The 17,035-nt window shown below is 44.2% G+C and overlaps 1 protein-coding gene across 3 annotated transcripts in view; it reads left to right on the top strand.

Moving 5' to 3' along the window:
• The window catches only part of Tnks (tankyrase), a 246,530-nt gene that overhangs the window by 74,191 nt on the left and 155,304 nt on the right, over nt 1-17,035 (top strand). For all 3 annotated transcript variants that reach the window (XM_037426582.2, XM_075881808.1, XM_075881807.1), the window contains exon 11: nt 13,731-13,807. In XM_037426582.2, the coding sequence (XP_037282479.2) occupies nt 13,731-13,807 (77 nt within the window). The remainder of the gene's footprint in view (nt 1-13,730; nt 13,808-17,035) is intronic.

Genomic DNA, 17,035 nt, shown 5'->3' on the forward strand with positions numbered 1-17,035 from the left:
ATGTGGACTGCACATCACATGCCATGGAAACACACGCTGCACTACGCATCTAAAGCAGGACGCAGTCCTATAACATGCAGTTAACCACATTTCTGAGCGACGGCGACAGCAAGGCATATGCTGCAGTCTGTGAAGCACAGGTTTATGGGTCGAAGGCAGTGACGAAAGAAGACTGCACAAACCATGTTGCCAAACGTCTTGGTACTGCGCTTAGAAAGCTGAAAACACCACTTCCCCGTGGGCAGAAGCTCAGTGACAAGACCATTCAAAGGCTGCAGAACTATTATCAGATTGCAATAACCAGCAACCGGGGCAGCGTAAGAAGCATGTTCTGTGCAATTTGGGCCTCGTATTTCCATTCGTGCTTCAGCAATGAGGCAAACAGCCACAAGTTTTGCCCCGATGGGAAAGAGTCATGGTGCAAACAAAAGAGAGCCCTAGCTCTGGGAGAACCTGCTCCTGAACGCACACCCCTCCTGACCAAAGCACAAGGCAAAAGCACTGCTGCCAATTTATAAACGTTTGACAGATGCCAAACTGCTTGCCCGCTGTTTGCAAGGGAAGACACAAAACGCCGCTGAATCCTTGAATGGCAAGATTTGGATGTTGTGCCCGAAGAGTCGTTTCGCATCACGCACTGCAGGGGAGACTGCCACCGCCATTGCAGTGCTGTGGTTCAACAGGGGCCACTCCAGCTTCGAAAAAGTGCTGGAAGAACTGGGATTCCTTCCTTCAAACCAGCTTGTCAGACTCAGCCTGGAAAGTGATCAGAAAAGAATCCGGAAGATGTCTGTGAAGCTGACTGCTGAAGCCAAGTCCCATCGCTGCAGTTAGGTGAAACGAGCCCGTACCGAGGACTCTGTTCGCAAGAACCGTGAGGGCGAAACTTATGCAGCAGGAGTGTTCTAGTGTTCCAAGTCTAGTAATAGACATATTGAAGTACATTTACACCAAGTTTGATTCAATTTCAGCAAGAATTTCGGCATCCAATGTTCAAATCAACTTTCATTAGAGTTTTTCTCAAATTGGTGTTTTTGCTCATTTTTAAAGTTTGTGCACGCAATTTTTGCCTCTTCTACTTCTTGGATCCCAATGAAATTTTGCACAGATATTCTTTGGGGTGCATAGAGTGCGGAAATCATGTTTATATGTCTAGTCTCACAGCATATTTATTATAGTTCGAAAACAGAATGCCAACAGACAAAAGAGAATGACACCCAAATTTTCATAAATTTTTTTGTTAATAATAAAATGCAGATAAAATTATTTCACCTAGATATCAGCATTTTGTGACTTGTAATGAACTACCGAGTGTGTTTTAAAATGCTATGGCATAATAATTACTAAGAAAAATTGTGTGCACAAAAAAGGCATTATTTCACACTAAAATATATTATAAAAATCAAACTACTATAGCTATAAAAAAGTGATTACAAATATCATAACAGGAGCTCAATTTACACCAACTGTGCAAATTTCGGCCCTCTAACTTCATTATTATTAAAAATTTTTTTTTTTCGAGGAGCGTCTCTCCTTAAGACTCAACCACATGCGCACAATTTTCGAACCATGACGACCAAATTTGCTGCTGCCATGTCTGTCCCGAAAGGCCATTTATCTTCTTCGCGTTGTAGGTTTCTGGAAAAACCAGAAAAAAAAAAATCACTTGTCACCCAAAAAAGAGCGTGATCGATCATTTCCTTGAGATAGTATAGCATACCTGCCAAGTCTCCCGGATTGGCCGGGAGACTCCCGGATTTCGACCGTCTTTTCCGGTTTTACGGTTGTCATGAAAATCTCCCGGAAATCGAAATTTCTGTGCATGATCTGGCCGCATTGACAAAAAAAGCAGCTCAATCTGCTCCAGGCTTTTCAAACCTACCCTATTTTATTATGAGTTTAAGAGGTGTTCATGTGAACTTACAGTATAATCTCAGTGATGCAAAACCGTGGCAGATACGAATTCTTGAAAATCCCCTAGCCAAATTCCACGATGTTCATTGGGCCTCAATTCGAACGTTCCAAACACATTTCCTAATCGCGGCGGGTGATACTAACTTTAGTACGGAAACCGTCGAACGAAAGTCGAGAGCCGCCTACTCGAAGCTTCAGAAGTACGCGAGCGACCGGCACACGCACTGTCTTTTACAGTGCGTGTGATTGTTGTTGCCACAACCGCTGTGGACGAAACTGCGGTCGCTCTTGACGCGATCATGTATGGCGTCGACGTAACTGACAGAACCCCGAAAGTGCGTGCTCAACCAGTCAAAGCAATGCTGCTTTACGCAAACTCTGTGGACAAAACTGCGGCAGATGCTATCGTAGATGGCATAAAACGACCTTGCTTTGAAGGTGCATGCGCAACCAAGCACATGGGGATTGTAAAATGAACTACCGTTTGCCGCAACCCGGTCGCGGTTGCGGCGACGCGATGGCGATCTATGAGCTCCGAGGGCACGCAGCGGTAGGTTAAAGGCAGTAAATACGTAAAAAATAAAAAGTTACAGTTTCACCGCAAGGGCGAAGCAATAAATGCGACAGCAACAACTTGGAATGTATTGCTGAAAACGGCAAGCAGATTGAAACGTGCAGCGCGCTCCTCACACACAAGTGACGCACGAACAAGATACTCGCAGGACGAGAGCGAAGTAACAACGTTTTCCGCTCGACACGTAACGCGCTGTTTAAACATAAACTATGCACGATACGTAATCACAGGTACAGATGAGTAGAAATTGACAAATGTCCCAGTTATACCTCGCTGTGTATGAAAAGCACGCAGTTTTCGCAAAGGGGCCTGTGCAGAGACCAAAGTGGCCTTTGTGGGCCCGGCAACTAACGCTTTCGTTTCAGTGAAAGCCGAAGGCACACGATTCCCCCATCAAAGGATAAGTGTGCGTGCACAGGCATCCATCCATGGGGCAAAGTACACGCGAGAGATAAGCAAGCATCGGCGCATCGCGATGAGCTCGGCGGCGAGCGCGGGCGGCTTTTTTTTAGTGTTCATATATATATAGATACATATACGATGAAGGACAGTGGCAGTGGCGATGGCAAAAAAATAGCTTGGACTATCGCAATAAAAAAGGGCCAGACGCGTTTTGGCGTTCCTGCCAAAAGAATCTACCATATTTACTCGCATAATCCTCGCACTCGCATAATTCTTGCACCCCCCACATCGCCCAAGAAAAATACGGAAAAAATTTTTTCTCGAGTAATTATCGCACCCGCAAAAACTGCCGCAATAATGTCGTCTGCTCGTCCCAGCCACTGATGATGATAGCGCGCACCATTTGGCGCCATCTCTTAAGCATCAAGCGTACTATTGCACGGAGATTCAATCCAATCCAAGCCAAGCCGAAGTGGCCATTGCGTGTTGCGGCGTGTTTTGTATGTTGTGTCGGTTGTCTTGGCACGTTATGGGGCGATGCTGAAGCCACACGGCTGCTTCAAGTCGCAAGTGATAGATCAAACGCTAAACAACGGCAACAGGGCCGCCAGTAGGCCCTTCGGAGCCTACGAGTTTTGTGTTCGCTACTGGTGACGGCAGCTGAAAGCCACCAAGACGCGTTGGGCCTGCCGTGTGCCTAAAACTGGGATTGATGGTAAACTTTATTTCTTCAGAAGGAAACTGCAGACGATTCTGTTAAATAGCCATCAGCCCAATACTGACGTCCTACGCTTACCTTTTGAGGGCTCCTGTTGAGCGCTGACCGCTACCGCTATGCCCGCATCGCCCACAAGCTTCGCGTATAATATTCTAATTCTCGACTGTTTGCTTCCGCTTTTTGAGACACTTTTTATGTCTCAAATAAATCTTGCCTTGTGTTGAACCTCTGCTTTTATTGTTGAGGTAAGTTCTAATTAGTACTTTGTAAAGCTTGCTGTAAGTTGCTGGTGTGAGAATCCCGATTCGCGGCCACTTGGTTTTTTTTTTTTGCTCTCTGCATTTTCGTGGAAAGTTTTCCCTGTGTAATTCTCGCATCCCCCAACTTTGCATCAGGTTTCCGACAAAGAAAGTGCGAGGATTATGCGAGTAAACACGGTAGTAGTGAGCAAAGCTTTGACCCACGCATTTGCGGCAGCCAGCTGCGCTGTCCCCTCCGTTCACGTGTGTCCCAGGAAGACATACACGAGTTGTTTTAAGGGGGGACACGGGTCTTGGAGACCGAAAAATCGCAAAAGTCATCTTTCTGAAAATATCTTTTTCGGATTCTGCAGTGACTGATGCATAATCTGGCAAATTTTCACGCGTCCTGGATTGATATTTTAGCCGTAGTAGCGTTTATAAACATGTGTGTGATGAAAATATTCCTCGATGGACACGCGAAAATGGGCTTTTTTCCGAGACACGCAGCTGCCCTTTATACTTTTATCACTTTTACGTCTCTGATTGCGGCCATCTTGGTCGCGTTCGAAAGAGCCGCATTTCGTTTTCATTTTTCGCGCCACTGCTACTGCATACGCCTAGCGGCCACTCAGAAAAATCCATGATGCGCGGTCCTATTGGTCTACTAGTGCACGTGACAGTCAGCGTGCACGCCATTGGCGCATTCGCGCAGCCGTCTGCTCGGGCTGCGGCTGTGCGCATCGGACAACATGGCTGCAACGTGCGACCATGCCGAAGTCTACGCTGAACTTTGCTATGGAGCACTAATTCGGTGGACGTATGAAGAAACGGAAGGTGTACAACTTTCAAAAGCAGCGCCGACCACCTTCAGAAGATGTTGACTTGCCTCCCGTGCCGAGTGGCCACAAAGAAGCTGACAACACCGAGTGCGGGTGAGGCCTAGCGTGTCAGGCCTAGCGTGTCAAAGCGGCCCTGACAGCAACGATGTTCGACAGACGTTTCGACGTGTTACAATCATGTTGAAGCCCGCTGAATTATTGATGATTAAAAATAATGCCGAAGAAACACTACAGAACCTTGCATCAACGCCAGCTACCAAGCGAAAATCAGATCTGCTCGCTTGTGCAAACAACACTGCCACCACGAATGATGCTGCGACTGGCTCACAAGTGATGGATACGCGCTTCGCTTTGGTGAGTCTCGACGCTCTAAACGTTATGCAGTCGGACGTGAAATGCAAAAGGTGCGGCGGCGATGTTTCAGTACGCTTAGGTGAGCGGGAATACGGCCTCGCCATAAAGATTGTTACGTCGTGCGAGACTTGAGGTGATAACGCGCCCGTGTGGAGTTCGCCGCACGTTAACGACGGAAAATCGTGCAACCCCTTCGTCGTGAACATTCTTGCTGCGCGTGCTATGAAGAGCACTGGCAATCAGCAAACTGTGTTGAATGACATTTTCGCGACAATGAATGTGTCTTCCCGCGGCATGCATGCCAAAACATGGCAGGCACATCTGAAGTCGAAGATGACGCCCGCCGCGACTGCAGCTGCTGATAAATGCATATCAGAAAGCGCGCTCGCTGTTCGTAATCTTTATAGCGAACTGAAACTCGGTGACCCAGGAAACATTGCCGTTTCCTACGATGGTTCATGGATGACGCACGGACACTCATCCCATATCTGTGTTGGCGCTGTTACAGAACTTTTCACGTGTTTAGTGCTTGACTATGTGTTGCTAAGTAATTTTTGCGCAGCGTGCGAACGGGGACCGAAAGAAGGAGATCCACATTACCAGTCGTGGAAAGCAAGTCATATATGCCAAAAGAACTCCAGCAAAAAATCTGGTGAAATGGAAGTGGAAGCTGGATTGATGCCTTTTCAAAGATCACTGGAAAAACACAATCTAAGGTACACCACAATACTTTCAGACGGTGACAGCCGCACTTTCCTTGCACTGCAGGAAGCAGAAGTGTATGGCTATATACCAATCAACAAGGAAGACTGTGTCAACCACGTTGAAAAGAGAATGGGCACAGCATTGCGAAACCTTGTTGCTAAGCAAAAGGGGGCTGGAACTGAGAGCCTTGTTGGCCGGGGAAAACTGACTGGCGACCTGATTACCAAGCTCACTTATACTATGGCTGGGCGCTGAAGAGCAATAAAGGTGACGTGAAGGCCATGCAAAGAGCTGTCATGGCAACCTATCACCATGTCACCTCTAATGACGAAGTGTCTGACCAGAGTTTGTGCCCAAAAGGCAAAGATTCTTGGTGCCGCCTTAATGCAGCCACAGCAAAAGGCGAGCCCATTACAAGGAATCGCTACAACTTGCCACCTCATGTCTGCAAGGCCCTTTTGCCCATCTATGAACGCTTGTCGGATGAGAGGCTTCTTGAACGGTGCCAGCAGGGAAAAACGCAGAACAGCAACGAGAGCCTGCATTCTGTTGTTTGGGCACATTCAGCTAAAGAGAGCCATGCGTCACCGTTTTCTGTCCAAGTTGTTGTGGATGAAGCCGTGTTGAAATTCAATGCTGGAAATGAAGCAGCCTCATCAGCAATCCTGAAGGAGCTGTACGTCAATCCTGGACTTTCAGCAAAAAAACGCATGGCAGGAAAAGACCGCCGCAGATTGACCGCATCTGCTCGCAAGTGTGCCTCTGCGGAAAACACGCAGCGGGCATTGAAAAAACATCATTTAGGTGATGCAAAACAGAAAGACTATATGTCTGGTGCATACTGAAGAAGTTGAAATTGAAAATCATTGTAAATAAACAGCTTTTCCATGCTACTGTCTTGTCAAAATCGACTTGTTTTGTTTTTGCATGATTTCTCAGGATTCAAATTTTGCTGCAGTTGCAAACTTGTCCAAAAGATATCTCTGCCTCCAGCACAGCTAGGACTGTCATTTTTGTGGTGACATGTAGCTGTATCCTTTGTTTACACAATGGTAGGAGTGAATTTTTTTACTGAGATCTTCAAAAATTTTATTTTTATCCGAAATTGGAGCATAAAGGGGGTGTGTCTGCAACACTGAAATGCAAAGTGCAGCAAACCTTGTTAAAATTATCAAATAAAAAAAGCGCTCCTACCGTTGTGTGGGTGGCCTATGTTCATTAGTATACAGGAATATGCCAATGGTAGCTCTGCAGTAAAATTTATTGTGTCATTATACTGGCAAACAATAGGTAATTAATTTCAGGATATCTCAGAAACTAATTCGTTTATAGGAAAAGTAATTACATTTTTGAAATCAGCATCAAAAACTCAATCACACTGTGAATTTTCTTTATAAACACATGAAAATATCTGGCACTTCCTCTCAAGTACAGTGTCCCCCCTTAACTGAAATAGATTCTGCTAGTTGTGTTGATCCTTTCAGACGCTCACCTTAGTGAAAAACTCTACCCTCGTGTGTTCGGCGAATCCTAGCCACTGTAAGACTGCAACGCTGATGTTGGTGCTTGTGATTGAGACTCCCTTCCCACCCCCTTTTGTTTTTTGTTTTTCGCAATGTTTTTTTATGTCCTTGTGCCATGCACCCCCCCCCCCCCTTCCGTTGCGGAAATCTCCCAGATTCAGAATCCTTGAACTTGGCAGGTATGGTATAGGAGGGATGCAATGAGCCTTGATTTGCAGAAGGGAAACACCATCCTTGCGCCATATTAAAGGTCCGTTTGTACTCGCCGTCCTGCTGTCCATGGTTTGGGGTGCAGAAAGTGTTCTGGAGGTTTCTAAGAATACAAGTTACTGTGCGGATTATGAACAAATCGCGGGCAGCGAATTTCATGCGCGCGTGGTGAGTGCGTAGATCTTCAATATGGCGGTCCCGATGCTAGCTATCCTCACGGATAATGTCATGTGCATACCCCCTATAGCACCCCCAATTCTCGCTTCAGTTGCAATTCGCTCTTTGTGCTTGTTATCTCTGCATAATTCAAGGTATGCAAGATATAGGCCACCTTTTCTACAGTAACTTTTCATGAGGACAGCAAAGCGGTGTCCGTATATTGTCATTGTATCTTATTGTCGGTGGTAGCTTGCTGCATTGTTGGTTACTTGCTACGATGTCAGCAGCGTCGTCGCGGTTGTTGTGCGAGGCTGCTGCGAAGTTGGCAAAGTGCGTCGTAGTGCACGCTTCTGGGCGCCCCTCGAGATCACAGCAGACACGACTGTTGCGGTTAAACGATTGCGAGAGAAGATAGCTGCGAAATACTTTACAGCTTGCGCGGGCGACGAGAGGGCAGCTTGCAGACGATAGCGCAATCAACCACCGAAGATGAGTGAAGTGCAACAAAGAAGCTGTTTTCAAACAGTGTGCGTCTCGCCATGCTCTTGGAGTGAACGGACACAGCAGACGCAGTCGGTACAAACGAACATTTATTTGACTAATTTATAACGCCGATATCGTCCGCCGAATGATACATCAATTGTGGCCAACCCACTAGGACATCCTTACACACAATTTCCATACACTCCAAAACATGACAAACACACAATAACACACCCAAGGCGGCGTCGCCAACGCTTGACTTGCCACGGGGGCCCCCCGGCGCGCAAGCCCGCGGTGCCACGTGCCGAGCCGGCCCACACTAGAGACAACCGTTCGCGGCAGCCGCGACGCCCAGAGGAGGCTAGCTCAACTCTCGCTCGCCACCAAGGCCTGCCTTCCGCCAGGGGTTGCCGCCGGCGCTGCCACTCTACCAACAGTGGTACTCAAAGTGAACACAACGCCATCTATCGCTCGGCGGTCGTCGCCTGAAATGCGGCCTTGGGGCGAGACACATGCGCCACACAGCGCAGACAACTTTACAGGGCGGTGTCAGCACCCCACGTGTATGTGAAATGCAAAATGCTGAGCGAGGCTAAATGACCTTACTTTTTTTTTCATTACTGCATTTTTTGCCCGTTGTGAAAAAGTGTTAATAAAGTTTGCCCCGCATAACAAATGCACCCCCAACTTTGCTCCGATTTTTCGAGAAAAAAAGTGGGTTCATTATGTGAGTAAATGCGGGAAAGTTACTGAAACAGTAATCTGTTTATTTGGCTCCGAAATAATTGCTGAACAAGTTGTTCCAAAATGCTCAATTGCATGGCAACCTTTTTTTTTATCATTGAGTGAAATCGGGCATGCTTCTAAGATGATTGGCTCCGTGAGATTTGCAGTGAATTGAAATATTTCTAATTTTTTACAAGAGCCCCAAAATAAATACTGAGGTCCTTGAATGTAAATGCTACCCGCTTCTCCAGTGTAGTCCAGGATGTGAAGTTAGCTGCTCCAGAGTGCTCCAAGATGCAAAATTACTTGGTCCAGAGCGATGGGAATATTTGCTGCTTCATAGTGCTTCAATATGAAAATTTCACTGCCCCGAAAATGGTTCCAAATCGAAAGGTTGATTCTACAAAAGATGAAAAAAAAAAAAAAAAAGCTGTGGCCCAACATACCGTCTTACTACAAAAGCTGTGTACTTGATGTTTCCGATTTTTCTGATCATTTTCCTTGTGCTCACATGACTAAATAGCGTGAAATTAAAATTTGTTTTCAAATAATACATTTTTTTCTATGGAGGAAAGTTCAACAAGTGTTTCCGGTTGACTGCAACTATTTTACGAAGGGTGCATTTTCTGAAGGTTGCAACCATGCCAACAGCCACTGGCATTAGTTATAACGAAGTAAAAGAGGAATACTATTGCAATAGATCCAGTGTTAGGAATATAATTTTATAATGAATTTTTAGATATAATGAACACATTTTTATGTATAGTGCAACTTCGTTTTAATGAGGTTTCAGTGTATATGTAAAAAATAACTCTCAATTGTGTTTAAAGTCCTGCAAAATGTTCTCAGAGGGCTGCAGAATGAAAGGAAAAAAAAAAAAACGTTGCATAATTTTTGTTAGAGCAAAATTAAAAAATGCCATACATTGGGTTTTCAGAGCTTGGCCGGTAGTGCATATAGGTGTCTCACGAAAGTGACATTTTTTTTTTTCATATCTAAGCTTCGCTAGATGACACTAATGATGTCTTTTTGGTGAGGGGAAACTGTTTTGTGAAGAAAACTATGGTTCTAGTTAAATGCATTTGGAACACAACTTAGCCCTCATAGACGAGCTGCATGCACTTTTTTCCTCTGGATTATGTCTTGACTAAATGAGGTAACATAAAAGCAGTCAAGCTAAACATGTAATTGGTAGCCAAGCTGATCACGCATTAAAAGAATGTAAGAAAACTCAAGAGGTGACAGTGGCTAAACGTGAGTACCGCAGTGCTACCTTAAAGCGGCAGTGACACCAAATTTCTGAAATGCGTGTTCTTTGCTGTAAGAGTTTCCTTCAGCTCCCGGAAGCATTATACACGCACCAAGATTAGTGTATTTTCGCTAAGTTTAATATTGCTCTACTCATGTGGACGATTTTCGGTTTCGGTTTCGCGGCGCCGAGTTGGGCAGTGACGTTGATGCATAGGTGGCTTGGCCACGTGACCACACAAGGCTGTGACGCACATCGTGCTGAGTTTTGTCTGCTCTCACATGTACGTGCCACACAAGCGCCAGCAAAACAGACGTGTTAACAGTCGCCATGGACAGCTGAAGTAGCATCTAGGCAGTGGCAAGGCAAAAGGCAGCCAGAAGGGAACAGTGTTTATATTTACAACGTATGTACAGAACATGGACGAGGAAGCCGCCTGATGCTGATATGCCGGCCTTTTATAGGCGCCGATACGCTGAAGGAGCGTGGGGCAGCCCCGCTGTTAGACGCGTGCGGCGTCTCTCGTTGAGTGTCTCTTCGAAAGCACCCAGTGTCCTCGACGAACGCACTGTTTCTCTGCACAGGACGCCGACACACTCGTCACTACAAATCTGGTGTGACGCCACGGCAACTGCCTTTGCTTCTCCTATTCTGAAACGTCTGTGTTGCTGCACAAGCAATGGGTCTAGATCATAAGAGAGGGCATTCAGCTATACTTCTAAGTGAATTAAAATTTATTCTGCGTGTTTGTTTTGTTTGACCCTTCGTGTGGAGAGTCCTTGCATACATAGGAAACCTTCAACAGGCTCGGGATAGCTTGAAATTTGGTGACACCACCCCTTTAAGAGCAACAGCCATGCATATTTTTCCAAACTTTGCCGTTCTGCTCGAGAGGCACTGGGATAACGATTGTGTTGGTAAACGGTGAATTTTCCCTGCTCATCGCTCTCCCGCCTGTTCTCTAGATTCGCAATGAGCAGATCGAGTGGCCCGTGCTCTACGCCTCTGTGTATAGGCCCACTCATGCTAGCGGCAAGTCTGCTGTAATGGCGATGTGCAAGAGTGGCTCAAAGTGCACGGCAAGCTTTGCCGGCGAGGCATTTGAGCCTCCAAAAAACATAGCTGCTCTTCTGAATTCAGTTGGCGACCACATCGAATCTATCAAGTGGCCACGGTGCACTCTGTAGCTTGTAAGCTCCGAATTGATGGTTTCATTCGCTTCAGACTCCTGTCCTCAAATTTCAACAACAAAGTGTTTGAATCAATTCGGCACCATTTTTTAAAGCCACTTTCAACTAATTGATGCTGTAGGCTTAGAGAGTGCTCCCCAAATCTCTGAGGGCATAAATAAGGCATAAATAAAAAAAATACAGTTGTACTGCATAGGCACAAATATGATCACACTCGCATGGTTATTGAAGAGGAGACAATGGTTCAGGAACCTGACAACTGTGCGATCAAACCATCAGTTGCCCTCATAAATAAAGAGCTTCATTATCTGGCAAATGGCCCATGTGTGAAATCAATCTGATATTCTGCCTCGTGCTTCGTGTGTATGAATGTTTGTTCAAATGCTACTTTCCTTCCTTTCTTTTTTCCTGGTTGTCATATATAAATGCAATGCGGGATAACTAAACCTTCAGTTGATAGTCTGCGCTTGTTCCTGTCTTTTCCCCATCCAAGTTTTCTACCGTGTAGTATACTTAGATCATGTATCACCAACTGGCCCAATATTCCATTTTGATTGGCTCTTCTTCTCTGCAGGATATGGAAAAAAACTCGTGATGGAATTGGTGGAGTCATGAAGCATCAAGTATCTTTTCACAACCTACGGGAGAAAGTGGCCTTGTAATACAGACACCAAATGAACTGGTCGCTCTATTACAAAACAAGCTGAGGAATATCGAGCTTATTCTTGCCCCTACCTGTAAGATGGAGCCCTTCTGGAATAAAAAAAAAAAAAAAAGAAAGAATGGAAGCTCATCCCCGGGGTTAAAGGCGTCCATCCGTTCATGGCTTGTTTGGCAATGCAGACCTGATGCAACGCAAACCCTCCACAATGGTTTAGTGGCTAAGGTACTTGGCTGCTGACTCGCAGGCTGTGGGATTGAATCCCGGCTGCGGTGGCCACATTTTCAATAAAGGCGAATATGCTTGAAGCTTGTGTGTATAGATTTCGGTGCATATTAGAGGACCCAGGTACTATTCAAAATTTCTGGAGCTCTCCACTACAGCATCTCTCATGATCATATGGTGGTTTTGGGACGTTATACCTCAACAGTTATTATTATGCCTGATGCAACGCAAAGAAAACCTGTTTTGTTCGTGGCCAGAACTGCTGCCACCAATCTTCACATAATCAACCTTTTTTAAACCCTGCCTTTGATTGCCTACGGCTTGACAATGTATGCATTCGGGCTAACAAAATCAAACCTCTTGGCGACTGCTCTTTGGAAGTTCCTTTCGGTTCCTGCCAGAGACCTTGCCTTTTATACCAGCCTTTCAATTCTGCCACAGCATGACATCATAAAAGACGCACGGATGGAATGCATTCTTGGGCATCGAAGATATAAATTCCGTTCAACTGAAGTAGATGAAATGAAAAAGGGTACAAATGGATGAGCTGCCTGTGGAATGAGGTAAACGCTGTCGTAAAGTCACAGACCATGCAAATGCATTTACTTGCAATGATTGTCTTATTTACTCACCAAAAAGACATCATTAGTGTCATTTGGCCAAGCTCGGAAGAGAAAAAGGATGTTTTATTTTATTCTCTTAGTACAAGAGATGTCCTATAAGTACTAGCGAGTAAGCTCTGGGAACGCAGTGTGACATTTTTTAATCTTGTTGCAACAAAAATAACGAAACACGTTTTTAAATATCATTTTGCAGTCCTCCAAGAACATTTTGCAGGATTTTGAACAAAATTGAGTTTTTTTTTATATTGCATTTTTGAATTGAGGAACACTTTTGCCATTTTGATGTTTCAAGCATAAAAACTTATTACTTAAATAAACTAATATAGGAATACAAATGCATACATTGCTTGTTCACATCAAGGCCTATTTATACTGCAAATATAAACAACCAAACGTGTTCACAGAGGTAGCCATAGTGTCCTGAAATCAACTGATGTTTCAGAAATGCAGTGTTCTGGGGAAATTTTTAAAAATGCATTATTTCCTCAGAATTTCATAAAATGATGAGAGCTACCTCCTCTTCTATTTGAGCTAAAAAGAAATAAATTTGTAATATGTAGCATCAGTGGCTGCCAGCATGGTTGCAAGCTTCAGAAACCTTGCCCCTTCGTAAAGTGGTCACCATTAACTGGTGAAGCATGTCTCATTTTTCGGCATTGAAATTATTTTTTTACTTGAAAACAACTTGCGATTTCACGCTATTCAGTCATATGGGCACAACATTCAAAATTATCAGAAAAATCAGAAACTTCAAGTATACAGATTTTTTTTAATCTTTCGTTGAATCGACTAGAAGACCTTGGTAGCATCACTGTGTATGCCACTGGCCCCTTTAGTGTTCCATGTGCCTTGATTGCACACATGTGATGTGACTTCTTTACGACAAACTTGCTGGCTTGATAGCGTAACGTTTTGTGAATGAATTTTTTGCAGAACCTCAGCACAGCAGTGGAGATGTGGAGTTCCAGCTGCTTGAAGCAGCAAAAGCAGGAGACCTGGATATTGTGAAGGTGCATGTCTGTTTTCTTTTGCATATTGTACAAGTGATTTAAAAATACGGTCAAATCTCGTTAACGTGAACTTCAGGGAGATTGAAAAGCTGTTCATTTTAATGCATTTGAACAAGCAATAGAGTAGCAGTATAGTGTAATATGCGCTACAACCCTGCCACATATCACTCCTGGATGCTCTGCTTTACCGGCTGCCAACTCATGTCCTGTGATACCAATAGTATGTGTGATTTTCAGCGTGTTCCTACTTAAAGGGGGTGTTCAAATGAAAAGGTATGAAATGATGCCGTTGGTATAAATGCAAAATTTATTAAAAGTACACACTATGTGCCCGATTGCAACAATCCCGTCAATGAATGAGCTGAAGGATTCCTTTGTTCCCAGAATGTTTTGCTCCCAGGATTCCTGAGGCGTGACGAGACCCAGTCCTTCGGAGCATTTATTTATTTATTTATTTATTTATACAAGTACCTCACGGGTTCCACGAAGGAACATTGCGTGAGGGGGGGGTACATTTTGATTTTCAAAGAGCGATGAAAATATATACATATGCAAAAGTCTGGCTGCGTAAAAATAGAAAAGAACGAAAGAAGCAGCAAACAATAACATTATATAATTCGGAACGATAATACGCAAGTATACAATACAAAATTGTGAAATATTTTTCTATAAAAGCCAAAAAGCACTTGGCTGCGCAAAAAAGATACAGATGAGAGAAATAGCAAACAATAACGTTATACAATTCCAAACGATACAACATAACTATATAATACAAGAAGCGTTACAGTGTTAGAGGCGACCGCGTTAAGAATCAGAAACTAGCAGGAGTACAATAGGTAAGGCGCCCACAACTAGAGTTCAAGAGGCATTTTTTCAAGCAAGCCTCTAAAGATCTCGGTTTCTTTCACGTTTGCTATATTTTCAGGAAGATTGTTCCAGAGTACAATGGCACGTGGTAATGAAGATGAATTATAGGCGTTAGTGTGCCCGTATAGACGCTGAAAACTGAGGTTATGCTGCAAACGACGGGAATATCGATGAGGTTTGAGAAGTGGCAAGAAAAAACTGTGCTTGCTGTTGATGATTCTGTGCAACAGACATAAAAGAGAAATGTTTCTGCGGGAGGCGAGAGAGGAAAGAGAGAGCGACTGCTTGATTTTAGTTACACTAGAATGCCTGCTGTAGTTACCGGTGATAAAGCGAGCAGCACGGTTTTGAACCGATTCCAGGCTTCGGGATAGATAATCTTGGTCAGGTGACCATATAGAAGAAGCGTATTCGAGTTTAGGGCGCACGAGTGTTTGGTAAGCGAGCTTGCGTGTGGTAGGAGGTGCATCACGAAGGTTGCGTTTTAGGTAACCAAGCGTTCGTGACGCGTCAGCAGTAATCTTGTTGATATGACTAGCCCAAGAAAGGTTCGATGCCAGATGGATGCCTAGATACTTATAAGATGAAGTAGGTCTTAGAGGGCTACCATCAAGGAAATACTGAAATGTTGAGAGTGAGCGCTTCCGAGTGAAGGTCATTTGATTGCACTTATCAACGTTTAATGACATTTGCCAATCTGAGCACCATGTGGTTACACGATCAAGGTCTTGCTGCAGAGCTGTATGATCTGATGGTGAAGTGATTTTGCGATAGATTATGCAGTCGTCCGCGAAGAGGCGAATTGATGACGTGATTTCTGAGGGAAGATCATTGATAAAAATTAAAAATAACAAAGGGCCAATAACGCTCCCCTGAGGGACACCAGATGTCACCTCCGAGAGAGGGGAAGACATGTTATCAATTACAGTACACTGTTTGCGAAAACACAGGAAGTTCCTAATCCAAGAGACTGTAAGTGAATCTAAGTTCAGAGATGATACTTTAGCTATTAAACGACAATGTGCAACGCGGTCAAATGCCTTAGAAAAGTCGATGAATATGCTGTCTGTTGGTAAATTTTCATCCATATTGTTAAAGATCTCATGCGTGAATTCGATAAGCTGTGTATCACAGGAAAGTCCTTTGCGGAAGCCGTGCTGATTTTTAAAAAAGTATTGGTTTTGTTCTAAGTGTGATGCAACATGTGAAGAAATAATGTGCTCAAGTAGCTTACATGGGATGCTCGTTAAGGATATGGGACGATAATTACTGGGCAGGCATTTGTCCCCGGATTTGAAGACCGGAATGACCTTAGCGATTTTCCAGTCATATGGAATCTCGCCAGTTTGTAACGATTGCTGAAAGATGTGACCGAGAATGGTACTAGACGGAACAACGGTATGCTTTAAGATTTTAGAGTTTATGCCGTCGACACCTGAACATGTGGACGTCTTGAGATTTGTAATTAGGGAAGAGATACCTGCAGGATTAATCTCTATAGGATCCATAAAACGATACTGAAATGTAGGTGGCAGAGGCATGTTAGTGTAATTTTCTTTCGTAAAAACTGAAGTGAAGTAATTATTAAACACCACTGGGCAAGATTCAGGAGAGACCGTAACACCGGCACTGTTCAAAATCGTGATACGAGTGTTAGAGCGTGTGGGGGCGATTGATTTCCAGAATTTCTTAGGGTCGTTTTTTAAAAGTGACTGTAGGTCATGTGAAAAGAACTTGTGTTTCGCCTGACGCACAGCATGACAATAAACCTTATCAGAATCACGATGCTTCGCCCATGCTACCGAAGATTGCAATAACTTTGCCTTACTGAAAAGACGCTTCTTTTTTTTTCGAAGGGTGCGAAGTGTACGGGTAAACCATGGTTTAGATGTATTTACGCGAATTGTCAAGCGAGGGATATGTTCATGCACCAGGCTCAACAATTTTTCTTTATAAAGGCACCAATTTTCGTTGACTGAGCGGTTGAAGAAAGAGGCCATAAATGAGTGAGAGAAGTCAACTAAACTCTGATTTATGGATTGATAATCACCTCTTTTATAATCAAGTATTGGCCTTGGAGAGACATAAGGCTTGGATGCAGGTAAGCTAATAGATACCTGAATGAGACGGTGGTCACTGAGACCATCTAGATATAAGGTTGATGTAGCTTTTTCAGGAGCTGACGATAGAAGCAGGTCAAGAATGTTGTGTTGGCGCGTGGGTTGGTCAATTAATTGAACAAAAGAGAAGTCAAGGGTTAGATCGAGGAACTCTCTGGAATTGCGTGAGAGGGAAGTTAGATTGGACCAGTCAATTTCAGGGTAGTTGAAATCGCCCAAGAGGAAAACGTCAGCTTTAGGA

This window comes from Rhipicephalus microplus, chromosome X (genome assembly GCF_043290135.1).
Source record: "Rhipicephalus microplus isolate Deutch F79 chromosome X, USDA_Rmic, whole genome shotgun sequence".
Taxonomy (NCBI): Eukaryota; Metazoa; Arthropoda; class Arachnida; order Ixodida; family Ixodidae; genus Rhipicephalus; species Rhipicephalus microplus.